The 14,893-nt window shown below is 48.2% G+C and overlaps 1 protein-coding gene across 1 annotated transcript in view; it reads right to left on the reverse strand.

The window, feature by feature from the left end:
- LOC137367180 (dynein axonemal heavy chain 8-like) overlaps positions 1 to 14,893 on the reverse strand; it is a 2,531,605-nt gene that overhangs the window by 1,472,269 nt on the left and 1,044,443 nt on the right. Inside the window, exon 110 of the mRNA XM_068028616.1 lies at positions 13,955 to 14,118. Coding sequence (XP_067884717.1) covers positions 13,955 to 14,118 — 164 coding nt within the window. The remainder of the gene's footprint in view (positions 1 to 13,954; positions 14,119 to 14,893) is intronic.

Below are 14,893 nucleotides of genomic sequence, written 5' to 3' on the forward strand. Positions count from 1 at the left end.
ACGCAGAGGTGTTGGAGGGTCTGGATGAGGTGCTCCAAAATTTACCCAAGCAACAGAGGAAAAACATAGCTGATCTATTGAGGAAGTATAAGCCTGTGTGCACAGCTAAGCGAGGCCATAATTCTCTAGCTATTCATGAGGTTGACATAGGAGAAGCTAAACCAAATAAACAAAACCCCTCCAGACTCAATCCCAGCAAGTTGCCAAGTTAGCGAGGAGGTTCAATAGATGTTAAATAATGACATAACTGAACTCAGTTAAAGTAGTTGGAGCTCTCCTGTCATTCTGACCAAAACCAGACAGTTCTCCAAGATTTTGAACTGATTACCTGAAGGTTAATGTGGTAACTAAGACGGATTTCTATCTGATCCCAAGGCTCGAAGATTGTATTGATAGGGTGGGGAATTCGGCCTTTGTTAGCAAGATGGTTTGCTTAAGGGATATTGGCAAGTCCCCTTCACCGACCAAGCCAAGTAAATTTCTGCTTTTGCGACACCAGATGGTTTGTTCCAATATAAAGTCATGGTATTTGTTTTGAAAAATGTACCAACTACATTTCAAAGATTAACCAATCAAGTGATTGCTGCACTGAGTAATTGTGATGTGTACATCAATGACCTTGGACAGCAACACTTGAAGTGAGTGATCATGTCAGACATTTGAGAGCTCTATTTCACAGGTTGACCACAGCTAACCTTGTCATAAACCTGGCAAGGAGCGAGTTGGCCAAGGCCAAGGCCGCTTATTTAGGACAAGATCAAGTGTTTCTGAGAGTGACCAAGGTTCATGCAATAATTAACTTTCCTGTACCTAAGACAAAGAAAGAAATGTTCTGGGCATGTGTGGGTTCTACAGAACATTTGCCCCTAATTTCAACATAGTAGTCACCCCATTGGCAAATTTGTTACAGAAAAATGTGATATTCGAATGGTCAGAGTCATGCCAAGCAGCATTTGTGAAGTTAAAGGCCATTTTGATAAAGGTGCCAGTTCTTGCAGCCCCAGATTTTAGTAAGCCATTCAAGGTGGCTATCAACACCAGAGTTGTAGGGGTAGGAGTGGTGTTGCTCCAAGATGATGATGCTGGTATGGAATGGCCCATTCGATACTTCCCTAGAAAGCTTAATAAGCATCAAAGAAAGTACACAACCATCAAGAAAGAGGCTTTAAGCCTTGTATTGGCTCTGCAACAGTGTGAGCTGCATGTAGCCAATAATAGGAACATAGGAAATAGGAGCAGGAGTAGGTCATTTGGCCCCTCATGCCTGCTCCACCATTCAACGAGATCATGGCTGATCTTCGACCTCAAAACCATTTTCCCACACTATCCTCATATCCCTTGATATCTGTTTATTTATTCGTTCGGGGGATGTGGGCATTACTGGCTAGGCCAGAATTTATTGCACATTCCTAATTGCTGTTGAGGAGGTGGTGGTGAGCTGCCTTCTTGAACTACTGCAGTCCTTGGGGTGTAGGTACACCAACAGTGCTGTTAGGAAGGGAGCTCCAGGATTTTGACCAAGCGACAGTGAAGGAACGGCGATATAGTTCCAAGTCAGGATGGTGTGTGACTTGGAGGGGAACTTGCAGGTGGTGGTGTTCCCATACATCTGCTGCCCTTGTCCTTTTAGGTGATAGAGGTTGTGAGTTTGGAAGGTGCTTTCTAAAGAGCCTTGGCACGTTGATGCAGTGCATCTTGTAGATGGTACACACTGCTGCCACTGTGCGTCTGTGGTGGAGGCAGTGAATGTGGATCGGGTGCCAAACAAGCGGGCTGTTTTATCCTGGAGGGTGTCAAGCTTCTTGAGTGTTGTTGGAGCTGCACCCATTCAGGCAAGTGGAGACTATTCCATCACACTCCAGACTTGTGCCTTGTAAATGGTGAACAGGTATTGGGGAGTCAGGAGGTGAGTTACTCGCCGCAGAATTCCCAGACTCTGACCTGCTCTTGTAGCTACAGCATTTATGTGGCTGGTCCAGTTCAGTTCTGGTCAATGGTGACCCCTAGGATCTTGATAGTGGGAGATTCAGCGATCGTAGTGCCATTGAATGTCACAGGGAGTTAGTTAGATTCTCTCTTGTTTGAGATGGTCATTGCCTGGCACTTGTGTGGCACAAATGTTACTTGCCACTTATCAGCCCAAGCCTGAATGTTCTCCAGGCCTTGCGGCATATGGACATGGGCTGCTTCAGTATCTCAAATGGTGCTCAACATTGTGCAATCATCAGCGAACATCCCCACTTCTGACTTTATGATGGAGGGAAGGCCATTGATGACACAGCTGAGAGATGGTTGGGCCTAGGATCTTTTATATCTAGAAATCTATTGATCTCTGAACATGCTCAATGACTGAGCCTCCACAGCCCTCTGTGGTAGAGAATTCCAGATTCACCACCCTCTGAGTCAAGAAATTCCTCCTCATCTCAGCTCTAAATGGCTGCCTCTTATTCTGAGACTATGTACCCTGGTTCTAGACCTGCATGCCAGGGAAAACATCCTTCCTGCATCAAATCTATTGAGGTGATTTAAAGAAATATTGGTGTATCTTCACCATTAAGCCTGCTGTGAGCAGAACTGAGGAGGTTTGGGAGGAGTGCACCATTTTTGGATGGGAACCGATGGAGTTCCGGATTGAAGGGGACCTGCTGTCAGATGAAAACTGGAGACCACATCTTGGAAGACAGGATCTGGAGACCTACCTGAAGAAGTTCTGACCTTTGAAGGACTTTGTGGCTGTAATTGGTGCTATTTATGCTGAGTGGACTGCCCAGTAAATCCATGAGATCTGTATTTGTTGCATCTGTAACTAACGTGCTATCTGTAAAATATATATTGACTGTGATTTGTCTGTTATTTCAAGTGTAATTATTTTTGATTTTGGTTTGATTGTTAAAGTAAAAGTTATAAAATTGAAATCCTGTCCACTCGATTTTTTTTATTAGCGTCATTCAGTAAGTTTGGTTACGAGCATAAGAGCATTTGAACATACAAATTAGGAGCAGAAGTAGGCCATTCAGCCCCTCTAGTCTGCTCTGCCATTCAATAAGATCATGGCTGATCTGTTTGTGTCTTGAATTCCACACTCCCATCTACCCCTGATAATCTTTGATTCCTTTGCCTAACAAGAATCTATCTAGCCCCGCCTTAAAATTAATCAATGACACTGCCTCCACAACCTACTGAGGCACAGAGTTCCAAAGTCGCACAACCCTCTGAGAGAAAAAATTTCTCCTCATCTCTGTCCGAAAAGGGCGACCCCTAATTTTAAAACAATGCCCCCTAGTTCTGGACTCACACAGGAGGAAACATCCTTTCCACATCCACCTTGTCAAGACCGTTAAGGATCTTATATACTTCAATCAAGTCTCCCCTTACTCTTCTAAACTCCACTGAAAACAAGCCCAGTCTGTCCAACCTTTCCTCATAAGACAACCCGCTCATTCCAGGTATCAATCTGGTAAACCTCTTCTGAACTGCCTCCAATGCATTTGGATCCTTCCTTAAATAAGGAGACCAAAACTGCACACAGTATTCAAGATGTGGTCTCACCAATGCCCTGTATAACTGAAGCATAACATCCTTACTTTTATTTTCAATTCCTCTCGTAATAAAGGATAGTATTCCATTTGCCTTCTTTATTACTTGCTGTACCTGTACTAACTTTTTGTGACTCTTGCACGAGAACACGTAGATCCTTCTGCACCTCGGAGGTATGCAGTCATTCTCTGTTTAAGTAATACTCTGCTTTTTTATTCTTCCTGCCAAAGTGAACAACTTCACATTTTCCCACAATATACTCCATCTGCCAAATTTTTGCCCAAACACTCAATCTATCTATATCAGTCTGCAAGCTCCTTGTGTCCCCTTCACAACATACTTTCCTACCTATCTTTGTGTCATCTGCAAATTTAGCTACCATGCCATTGATATAAATTGTAAAAAGTTGAGGCCCCAGCAAAGACCCCTGCGGGACTCCACTCATCACATCCTGCCAATCAGAAAAGGAACCATTTATGCATACTCTGTTTTCTGGTGGCCAGCCAATCTTCTACCTATGCTAATATGTAAGCCAGTACACCTTGTGCAATAACCTTGTTCGTGGCACCTTGTCAAATGCCTTCTGGAAATCCAAGTACAGTAGGTCAACAGGCTCCCCTTTATCCACGCCACATGTTACTCCATGAAAGAACTCCAATTAATTGGTTAAACATGATCTCCCTTTCACAAAGCCATGCTGACTATTTCCGATTATCTTGAGTTTTTTTAAGTGCCCAACTATAGCCTCCTTAATGATCGATTCTAACATCTTCCCCATGACGGACAGTCAAGCTAACTGGCCTACAGTTACCTGTTTTCTGCCTCCCCCACTTCTTGACTAGAGGGATAATATTTGCTATTTTCCAGTCCGATGAAACCTTTCCAGAATCTAGCGAATTTTGAAAAATTAACACGAACGTATCTACTACCACATTAGCCACCTCTTTTAAGACCCTTTCGGTTCTTTTGGTTAGTTGATCTCCAGAGGGATCATAACAGTACCAATGTGTACACATTGTGCTCACTCCCATCCCCCTGCAGAATATTCTGCACCCTCTCCGTGATGTCCTTTACCTTGGCACTACCCATAACGGGACTCAGGATGACGGTTACAGAAATGCCTGTCTCTCCCCTAACTACGTAATCTCCTATAATAACTGCATTTCTATGCTTTGCTGTTCCCCTCCTGTGCAGTTCCTTGCCAATTTATGCCATGGTCTGGACTGCAGTCCTTCAAGGTGTTGTTACTCCCAGAGGTGTTGTTACTCCAATGCTGAATATTGGTTTGAGAGTGGCACACACCCTGAAAGCTTTAGCGCTTCCTGCCGTTTCCTATTCTTCCACATGGCTACCCATCGACTATCCTGAGTCTTACTGCCTGGGTGGTCACCTCCTGGAACATATGATCCAAGAAACTCTCCTCCTCCCTGGTGCTCCAGCTGCTCCTCAAGTTTGGAATTTCTAAGCTGGAGCTCAAGCAGCTGGACGTAAAAAATGCGCCCCGCCCACACGGCAACCGCATCATGGAGCCACCGCGATTTCAAACACGGTGGCTCATTTGCAAGGCCGTGCGCCCGCCCGCCGCAATGACGTGGAGAGGGTGGGCGGGTTACCACAGGCAACAGTGTCCGGTACCAAAGCGCAGGCACCGTGCCATTTTCAAAGGGCTTACAGCCCTCAGTGCACATTTAAAATTTAAAGGGACAGGTAAGTTTAAGTTTCCTGAAACTGAATAAAATAAACGTACCATGCAATCTCCTAACCCCTAATGGTAAATCAGAACATTCCTGCCCTTTCCCCTCCCGGAATACAGATATTTAAAATTTGACCTTTCCTGCTCCCCAAAGTTTGGCACCTTTGCCCTTTACCAGCACCACCACCCCCCCACCAACCAATTCACAGTGTTTTAACCCCGCTCCCCACCTCCCGCAGAGAAAAAAAATCCTCTTCTCCCCTCCCCACAGGTGTCGCGCCACGTTTCCCCGAATGAGGATTCAAAAGCATTATCGGCCGCCCAAGTGAAGATTGGTGCGGCGATTAAGGAGGTTACGGGACCCTCAATTGGGGTCCCATCGCTGAGCGGCAGGACGGCCGCCAGAAAGCCTCACCACCGCCGGCGAGATCGGCATGGGGTCTGTTGGGGTCGGTAGCGGCTTCAGCCGCATCTATCTTCATTGCTGCCGCCGCCACCCCCCCACCTGCCAACGTTCCCGATGGCGGAGGGGCTTTACAATCCAGCCCATCATACACAAATGAAGTGTCCTGAAGTTCTCACATGTGCAGGAATTGCAAGCAACAGGTCTCAGCTGCCCATCCATGATCTAAAACAATTTTTATTCCTTCTTTTAGAATCTAGTTAGTACCTTGTTTAAACTATTAATTTTAATTAATGTCTCTGGGCCAGCTCTGTGCTCATGCTGTTATTATTAATTCACTTACTTTTATACTTAACCTGACTGATATTTTTAATTTCCCAGCTCCTTGTTTGAACAAATGCCCCAGTTTAGAGAGAGAAAAAGAGAAAGACTCACGAACAAATCACGGGAAAGTTTTCCCCCCAATTCCCATTGGCTTCAATTTTGCGAGGGCTCCTTGATGCCATACTCGGTCAAATGCTGCCCTGATGTCAAGGGCAGTCACTCTCACCTCACCTCTTGAGTTTAGCTCTTTTGTCCATGTTTGAACCAAAGCTATAATGAGGTCAGGAGCTGAAATGCCATGATGGAACCCAAACTGAGTGTCACTGAGCAGGTTATTGCTAAGCAACTGCTGCATGATAACACTGTCAACGACACCTTCCATCACTTTACTGATGATCGAGAGTAGACTGATGGGGCAGTAATTGGCTGGGTTGGACTCAGCCTGCATTTTGTGTACAGGACATACCTGGGCAATTTTCCACATTGCCGGGTAGATGCCAGTGTTGTAGCTGTACTGGAACAGCTTGGCTAGGGGTGCGGCAATTTCTGGAGCACAGGTCTTCAACACTATTGCCAGCATATTGTCAGGGCCCATAGCCTTTGCAGTATCCAGTGTCTTCAGTCATTTCTTGATATCACACAGAGTGAATCAAATTGGCTGAAGTCTGGCATCTGTGATGCTGGGGACTTCAAGAGGAGGCCAAAATGGATCATCCACTCGGCATTTCTGACTGAAGATGGTTGCAAATGCTTCAGCCATATGTTTTGCACTGATGTGCTAGGCACCCCCATCATTGAGGATCAGGATATTTGTGGAGCCACCTCCTCCAGTTAGTTGTTTAATTGTCCACCACCACTCACGGCTGGATGTGGCAGGACTGCAGAGCTTAGCTCTGATCCGTTGGTTATGGAATTGCTTAGCTCTGTCTATCACATGCCGCTTACGCAGTTTGGCACGCAAGTAGTCCTGTGTTGTAGCTTCACCAAGTTGGCACCTCATTTTGAGGTATGCCTGGTGCGGCTCCTGGCATGCCCTCCTGCACTCTTCATTGAACCAGGGTTGGTCTCCTGGCTTGATGGTAATGGTAGAGTGGGGAATATGCCGGGCCATGAGGTTACAAATTCTGGTTGAGTACAATTCTGCTGCTTCCGATTGCCCACAGCGCCTCATGGATGCCCAGTTTTGCAATGAGATCTGTTCAAAATCTATCCCATTTAGTGCCACACAATTGGATGGAGGGTATCCTCAATGTGAAGGCAGTGGTCACTCCTGTCATGTACAGATGCATCTGCAACAGGCAGATTGGTGAGGATGAGGTCAAGTATGTTTTTCCCTCTTGTTTGTTCCCTCATCACCTGCCGCATACCCAGTCTCGCAGCTATGTCCTTTAGGACTCGGCCAGCTCAGTCAGTTGTTGTGCTTCCGAGCCAATCTTGGTGATGCACATTGAAGTCCCCCACTCAGAGTACATTCTGCACCCTTGTCACCCTCAGTGCTTCCTCCAAGTGGTGTGCAACATGGAGCAGTACTCATTGATCAGCTGAGGGAGGGCGGTAGGTGGTAATCAGCAGGAGGTTTCCTTGCCCTTATTTGACCCGATGCCATGAGATTTTATTGGGTCCGGAGTCGATGTTGAGGACTCTCAGGGCAACTTCCTCCTGACTGTTTACTACTGTGCTGCCTCCTCTGCTGGGTCTGTACTGCCAGTGGGACTGGACATACCCAGGGATGGTGATGGCAATGTCTGGGACATTGTCTGTCAGGTATGATTCTGTGAGTATGACAATGTCAGGCTATCGCTTGACTAGTCTGTTGGACAATGCTCCCAACTTTGGCACAAGCCCCCAGATGTTAGGACTGAGGACTTTGCCGGGTCGACAGCGCTGGGTTTGCCGTTGTAGTTTCCGGTGCCTTGGTCGATGCCGGGTGATCTGGCTGGTTTCATTCTTTTTTATTGACTTCGTAGCGGTTAGATACAATTGAGTGGCTTGTTAGGCCATTTCAGAAAGCATTTAAGAGTCAAACACATTGCTTAATAAGCTGCATGCGGCTCTGGAGGCACAGGTTGCAGACCCCTGCTCTGGCTGGATTCCCACAGGTCCAGATAGTCAAAGATTGCACACATATGGCTGACAAGTCATGTTCAGATCATCCTGGAGTATTCATTAACATAAAGGAATTCCACTCCATCAATGCGAGCCGGTTGCCAACCACCAAATGATCATCATGCATGTCTGTGCAAGATTCACAGGCAGCTGCCATGATGCTTTTGTCCAGCACTGGTCAAACCTACAACAGATATTCACACCTTGAAGCAGAGTCATCAGATGGCTCCTTGGAGACAAGATCAACCTCTGAAGATGTGATTGATGACAACTGTGAGAAGCCTCACCACTGATGCCCAGGAAAGATACAATAAAAGCCACATGAGCATCGAAGTGTAACAGAACAAGAATTTTCAGACGCTGAAGATGCAGTTCAGATCCCTGGACAGATATAGGGGTGTCCTTCAGTATGCACCAGCCAGGGTTACTAGAATCATATTGATCTGCCGTGTCTTGCCCAACATTGCACTGCAACGTGGACTGGAGTGCCAAGAGGAGGAGGGTGATGATCGTTCTTCATCTTTGCAATAGCAGCCTTAAAAGTAGAGCACCAAAAGCCACACAGTTGGATGCCAAAGATGCTCAAGATGGACTAAATCAGGCATACTGCACATAATCTGCAGCCATCTAACACACCAATTCTGAATCCACTGTGGCCCTAATTTTATGTTTCAATGAGATCACCTCTCATTCTTTTCAGCTCCACTATCTCTTTATAGGACCATCCCCTCATCCTAGGTACACTTTAATTTCTATATCCACTCTGGCTCTCTGCTCCCGTTCTTATTAAACCTATATAAAACAATATTTCGGACCCAGTTGCAGTACTGTGCCCAATTTTGGACACCGCACTTTAGGAAGGACAAAGAAGGCTTTGGACATGATATAGAAAAGATTTACTAGAATGGCTCCATGCAGGATTACAGTTACCGGGACCGACTGGGGAAGCTGGGGTTGTTCTCCTTTGAACACTGAAGGCTAATAGGAGAGTTCATAGCAGTGAGCAACACAAAGGGTTTTAGTAGAGTAAATAAAGAGAAACTGTTTTCAATGGCTAAAGGTCAATAATGAGAAGACACAGATTGAAGGTGATTAACAAAAGAATCAGAGGTGACATGAGAAAAACTGTTTTATGCAACGAGCGGGTAGGATTTGGAATGCATTGTTTTTTGGGGTGCTGGATAAAGATTTACAAAGTAATTCATGACAACGCTACTTCATCGGAGAACGTCATCAGGATGCGCCGCGGTGCGCACATGCGCAGACGGTCTCATGCCCCCTGCGCATGCGCTGCGGTCCGACTTACCAGGACCGCTTTGCGCATGCGCAGACGACGCGGTACGCGCATGCGCACACAGTCTCTTCATCTCTGCGCATGCACTGCGGTCCAACCTGCCGGTAAGGTTGTGCGCATGCGCAGATGACGTCATCGCGTTATTTCGTCTTCCTCGCCGACGCGCCAGTTTGGCCTCTGCGCATGCGTCAAAGCTTCGGCGCGACTTTTTGAAAGTGGAAGGAGGGGAGGTTTCGTCGGGCATTTTCTCGCATTTTATCTGAATTATTTATTCGTTTTGGAGACTTGCTTCATTTTTATTTGACACAGGAGATTGTTCCAAGGTAAGTTGCTCTGCCTTTGTAAGTTGCTCTGAAAACATTTCCATTGTCTGGGCCACCGCATGTTCTCCAGTCCCTGTTGTGAGTTGCTCTGAAAACATTTCCATTGTCTGGGCCACCGCATGTTCTCCAGTCCCTGTTGTGAGTTGCTCTGAAAACATTTCCATTGTCTGGGCCACCGCATGTTCTCCAGTCCCAGTTGTGAGTTGCTCTGAAAACATTTCCATTGTCTGGGCCACCGCATGTTCTCCAGTCCCAGTTGTGAGTTGCTCTGAAAACATTTCCATTGTCTGGGCCACCGCATGTTCTCCAGTCCCAGTTGTGAGTTGCTCTGAAAACATTTCCATTGTCTGGGCCACCGCATGTTCTCCAGTCCCTGTTGTGAGTTGCTCTGAAAACATTTCCATTGTCTGGGCCACCGCATGTAGCAGGATGAAGGCACAGTGACTGTGATTTCTGCCGCCAAACAGTACACACTGCAGATACATGATGGCCAGGCTACCTGCAGCTGCATCTTCTCCATTCAGACTTTGTTGCCCTGCAAACATGCTGTTGTTGTGCAGAGGCATCTGGGTCTGCCTTTGGACAGGCTCGCCCCCAATTGTCGCTGGCGTGCATCTCAGACACCAACGACGACAGGCATGGCTGCTGCCATTGTGATTACAGAGGAACAGCCAAGGCCCCTCAGCCACAATGAAAAATACCGCTTGCTTTCAGATCAATTGTACCAGCTACAACAGGCCGTTCTGCAGAGTGGAACGGCAGCATTCCTGAGGAGACTGGACTGGCTGCGGCAACAGACTCTCCGCTGGCAGCAAGGACTGGCTGATGAGATGGAGCCATTTACTATGCCCAACAATTGCCCGGAAGCACCTTCGGATGGAGGTGGCCGCGCGCTGGACATCAGTCACGTGTCACAAACCCTGGATCCTGAGCGTCTCACCCCCTGGCCTAATGATCTGATGGACCATACATATGCCTACCTGTTCAAATCTCCACTTCCCCTACCTGCAGTACCCTCTCCTTGCTGCTCAGTTACACAGTCACCTGCTCCTACACCCATCAGGGCAGTGCACATGGACACACAGTTACCTGCTCCTACACCCATCAGGGCAGTGCACATGGACACACAGTTACCTGCTCCTACACCCATCAGGGCAGTGCACATGGACACACAGTTACCTGCTCCTACACCCATCAGGGCAGTGCACATGGACACACAGTTACCTGCTCCTACACCCATCAGGGCAGTGCTCATGGGCACACAGTTACCTGCTCCTACACCCATCAGGGCAGTGCTCATGGGCACACAGTTACCTGCTCCTACACCCATCAGGGCAGTGCTCATGGACACACAGCCACCTGTTACCCCATCCGACGTTGAAACAACCATGCAGAGCCTTGTGAGACTCTGCAATTGCCAGTTGCTGCCTGTCAAGCAGAGAGGGCGTCCAAAGGGGTCAAGCACTTGGGGAACATTCAGCAAGAAGAGACTGAGCACTAAAAGAAACAAGCATGCCGTGTCCAGTGGTAGCAGAAATGTGAATGCTCTTGCTGTGAACACAACTGGTGATAGTAGTAGGCAGGATTAAATGGGAATGGATGGAAAGACGCACGAGTAACATAACCACTGGCAGGGAACTGCTGGGCTAAATGGCCAGCTTTATGTTCATAGCCCAAAAGAAATGTGCTTCTTTTCCAGCACCCTCACATCATTCATGTTTTCCCTGAGAGCAGCATTGAACCATCACGAGATAGGGGCAGTAACATCATCCTGCCTCCTACAGCTGAGGTGGATACTAAGTGATTCATTGGCGGTGTTATCAGTACATGCCTTTACTGCAGAACACAAAGCATTCTCAACAGTAATTTCATTGGAGGGAGGGAAGCTCTGACACTGATGTTCTTTCCTTATTTTCTTTCATGTAAAACGTGCCCTTGAGAAAACAATCCTTGACACTTAAGGACGGCATTCAAGCAAAGGAGGCAGTGCGGGAGAGGACGCAAGGATGTGCTGATTCCTGCATCTGAGGTGGGTAATAAGTGCTTCATTGGCGACGTTATCAATTGGTGCCTTCACTGCAGAACTTAAAAAGGTGTGCACAACAGTAATTTCAGTGGATGGAGGGAGGCAAGCTCTGACTCTGATTTGCTTTATTTCTTTTCATGTAAAACATGCCGTCGAGAAAACAATCCTTGAGACTTAAGGTCAGCATTCAAGCAACGAAGGCAACTAGATCATGCTGCGGAGCTCATCATGATGTGGAAAGGAACATTGCATTTATGGATGAATTGGGAATGCACATTGGGATGCGCTTGGGGAACATTCACCAAGAATAGACTGAGCTCAGACTCTTGTGACTTTGCCTTCTTCACATGGACAATACAGTAGTGGAATAGAGAGCCAAGCTTTTATTCACCACAAGGCTCTCCAGGAACAATCTCTTTAGCTGTGCATAGCAGAGACTCGGCCTGTCTGTCTAACGGGAATGCTGGACACAACACTCATGTATCCATGCACAGCAGTTCCTCGGATACTTAATGAGCTTAATAAAACTTTTCAATAATTAAACCCAGAATTGTTGAGGTTTTGTTTTGCATGCTATTTCCCCGACTTTGCAACTGCACTTCAGATATTCAACTATGGTGGGGGGGTAGAGGGAGGGGTGTTTGAAGAGGGGGAGGGGTGGGGAGTGCGGGGAGGGGTGGGGAGACGGAGCATGCAAAATGCAGGGACCAAACAGTTGCAATGCCTGAAGTACTGAGGAGAAGTAGAGAAAGCAACTGGGTAGGGGAGAAAGCAACTGGATTGGGCATCCGCAGCTGGAGGGAACGGCTGAACGGAGAGGGCCGGAAGCGAGAGGCCGTAGAGAGCCGCGGGGAGCGAGCGTGCGAAGACCTTGGTGTCACCGGGTCCAGGGACTGGCCAGTAAGTCTTTTGCTGTTGTGTTTATGGCGCATGCACAGAAAAAGGCACTCCTCTTCCGTTCCGCTGCTCCCCCCCCCACTCTCTCCCCTTCCTCCCTCTCCCCCCAGCTCTCCCCCTCCCCCCTTCCTTACCCCTCCCTCTCCCTCTTTCACCCCCCTCCCCCTTTCTCCCCCTCTCCCTCTTTCTCCCCCCTCCCTCTCCCTCTTTCTCCCCCACTCCCTCTTTCTCCCCCTCCCCCCTTCCTTACCTCTCCCTCTTTCTCCCCCTCTCCCCACCTCCCTCTCCCTCTTTCTCCCCCTCCCCCCTTCCTTACCTCTCCCTCTTTCTCCCCCTCTCCCCTCCCTCTTTCTCCCCCTCTCCCCTCCCTCTTTCTCCCCCCTCCTTCTTTCTCTCCCTCTTTCTCCTCCCCTCCCTCTTTCTCCCCCCCTCCCTCTCCCTCTTTCTCCCCCCCTCCCTCTCCCTCTTTCTCCCCCTCCCCCCTTCCTTACCTCTCCCTCTTTCTCCCCCTCTCCCCTCCCTCTTTCTCTCCCCTCCCTCTTTCTCCCCCTCTCCCCTCCCTCTTTCTCCCCCCCTCCCTCTCCCTCTTTCTCCCCCCCTCCCTCTCCCTCTTTCTCCCCCCCCTCCCTCTTTCTCCCCCCCTCCCTCTCCCTCTTTCTCCCCCCCCCCTCCCCCTCCCTCTTTCTCCCCCCCCCTCCCCGGCACCGCTACCGCTGGTCTCCCCGCGCTGCTCTCCACGGCCCCCGCGCTGCTGTCCCCGGCCCCTGCGCTGATCTCCCCGGCCCCCGCGCTGCTGTCCCCGGCCCCCGCGCTGATCTCCCCGGCCCCCGCGCTGATCTCCCCGGCCCCCGCGCTGCTGTCCCCGGCCCCCGCGCTGATCTCCCCGGCCCCCGCGCTGCTCTCCCCGGCCCCCGCGCTGATCTCCACGGCCCCCGCGCTGCTCTCCCCGCCCCCCGCGCTGCTCTCCCCGGCCCGCTCCACTCTCTCACTCCGGCCATTGATTTCTGCCACGTGTTTGTTAGGTTTCATCTCTGTGATTTTTTGAGCAGCGCCATCTTTAGTCCTGGCAGCTGCAACAGTCGCAGGCTGTGATGTTTTCGTGGCACATGCTGTATCTGCGCATGTGCCAAAACAGCGCCACCTACCGATCGCGTTGTCAACAATTGCGGTCAAAGATTTAATAGTGGGCTGAAAGGGAGTTGGATAGTTGGAGGAGAAAAAAAATTGCAGGGATACAGGGGAAGTGGACTAAGTTCATTTCTCTTTGCAAGTGCTGGCATAGACTTGATAGGCTGAATGGCCTCCTTCTGGGCTGTACTCCTTTTATAATTCCATGATCTAACTTTCTTACCCTGTCAGAGATTTCTGGCAGACCTCCAGTTGCTCCTGTAAGTGAGGCAGAAGCTGTCCCATAATGTCATCTCCCACACAGCACTGGACAACAGTTGGAATTTCAAGAGCTCGCTGCATAATTTTTATCCATGATTTATCAACATTTTGAAATCGTTTTGCTTCCTAGAAAAAAAAATGCTGCCATGTTATCTGCTATGTTTTGCAAAGTAAGAAATGCACTTGTATCAAGATAATTCCCTGGACAACTTCAGGTCAATTCACTTTTTTTAAACACATTATGACAATACATCAGGTTCAGAGCAAGTTTGTTCCCTTAAAGAAAAAGGGAGGGGCTAAGAAATCCAGAGCCCCTTGGATGTCAGGGGGCGTAAAGGACAAGATAAAGAAGAAAAGGGAAGCTTATGACAGATACCGAGAGCTCAATATGGCAGAAAATGTACAAGAGTATAAAAAATGTTGGGATGAAATTAAAAAGGAAATTAGGAAAGCGCAACAAGGGCATGAAAAAACATTGGCAAGCAAAATCAAGGCAAACCAAAAGATGTTTTATAAATGCATAAAGAGCAAAAGCAAAACTAAAGAAAGAGTAGGCCCTCTTAAGGATCATAAGGGTAACTGGTGTGTAGAGGTGGAGGACTTTGATATGTTTCAGTACAGACATTGCAATCAGGGAGGAGGAGTGTAAAATATAAGATGAAATTAGCATAGTGAGAGAGGAGGTATCAAGGGGCTTGACATCTTTGAAAGCAAATAAATCCCCAGGCCCGGCCGAAATGTACCCTAGGCTGTCAGGGAAGTAAGAAATAGTGGAGGATCTGACCATCATTTTCCAATCCTCTCTGGCTACAGGTGTGGTGACAGAGAACTGGAGGACAGCTAACATTGTACCATTGTTTAAAAAGGGAGAAAGGGTAGACTGAATAATTACAGGACAGTC

The sequence above is a fragment of the Heterodontus francisci genome, chromosome 3 (genome assembly GCF_036365525.1).
Source record: "Heterodontus francisci isolate sHetFra1 chromosome 3, sHetFra1.hap1, whole genome shotgun sequence".
In the NCBI taxonomy this organism is placed as follows: domain Eukaryota; kingdom Metazoa; phylum Chordata; class Chondrichthyes; order Heterodontiformes; family Heterodontidae; genus Heterodontus; species Heterodontus francisci.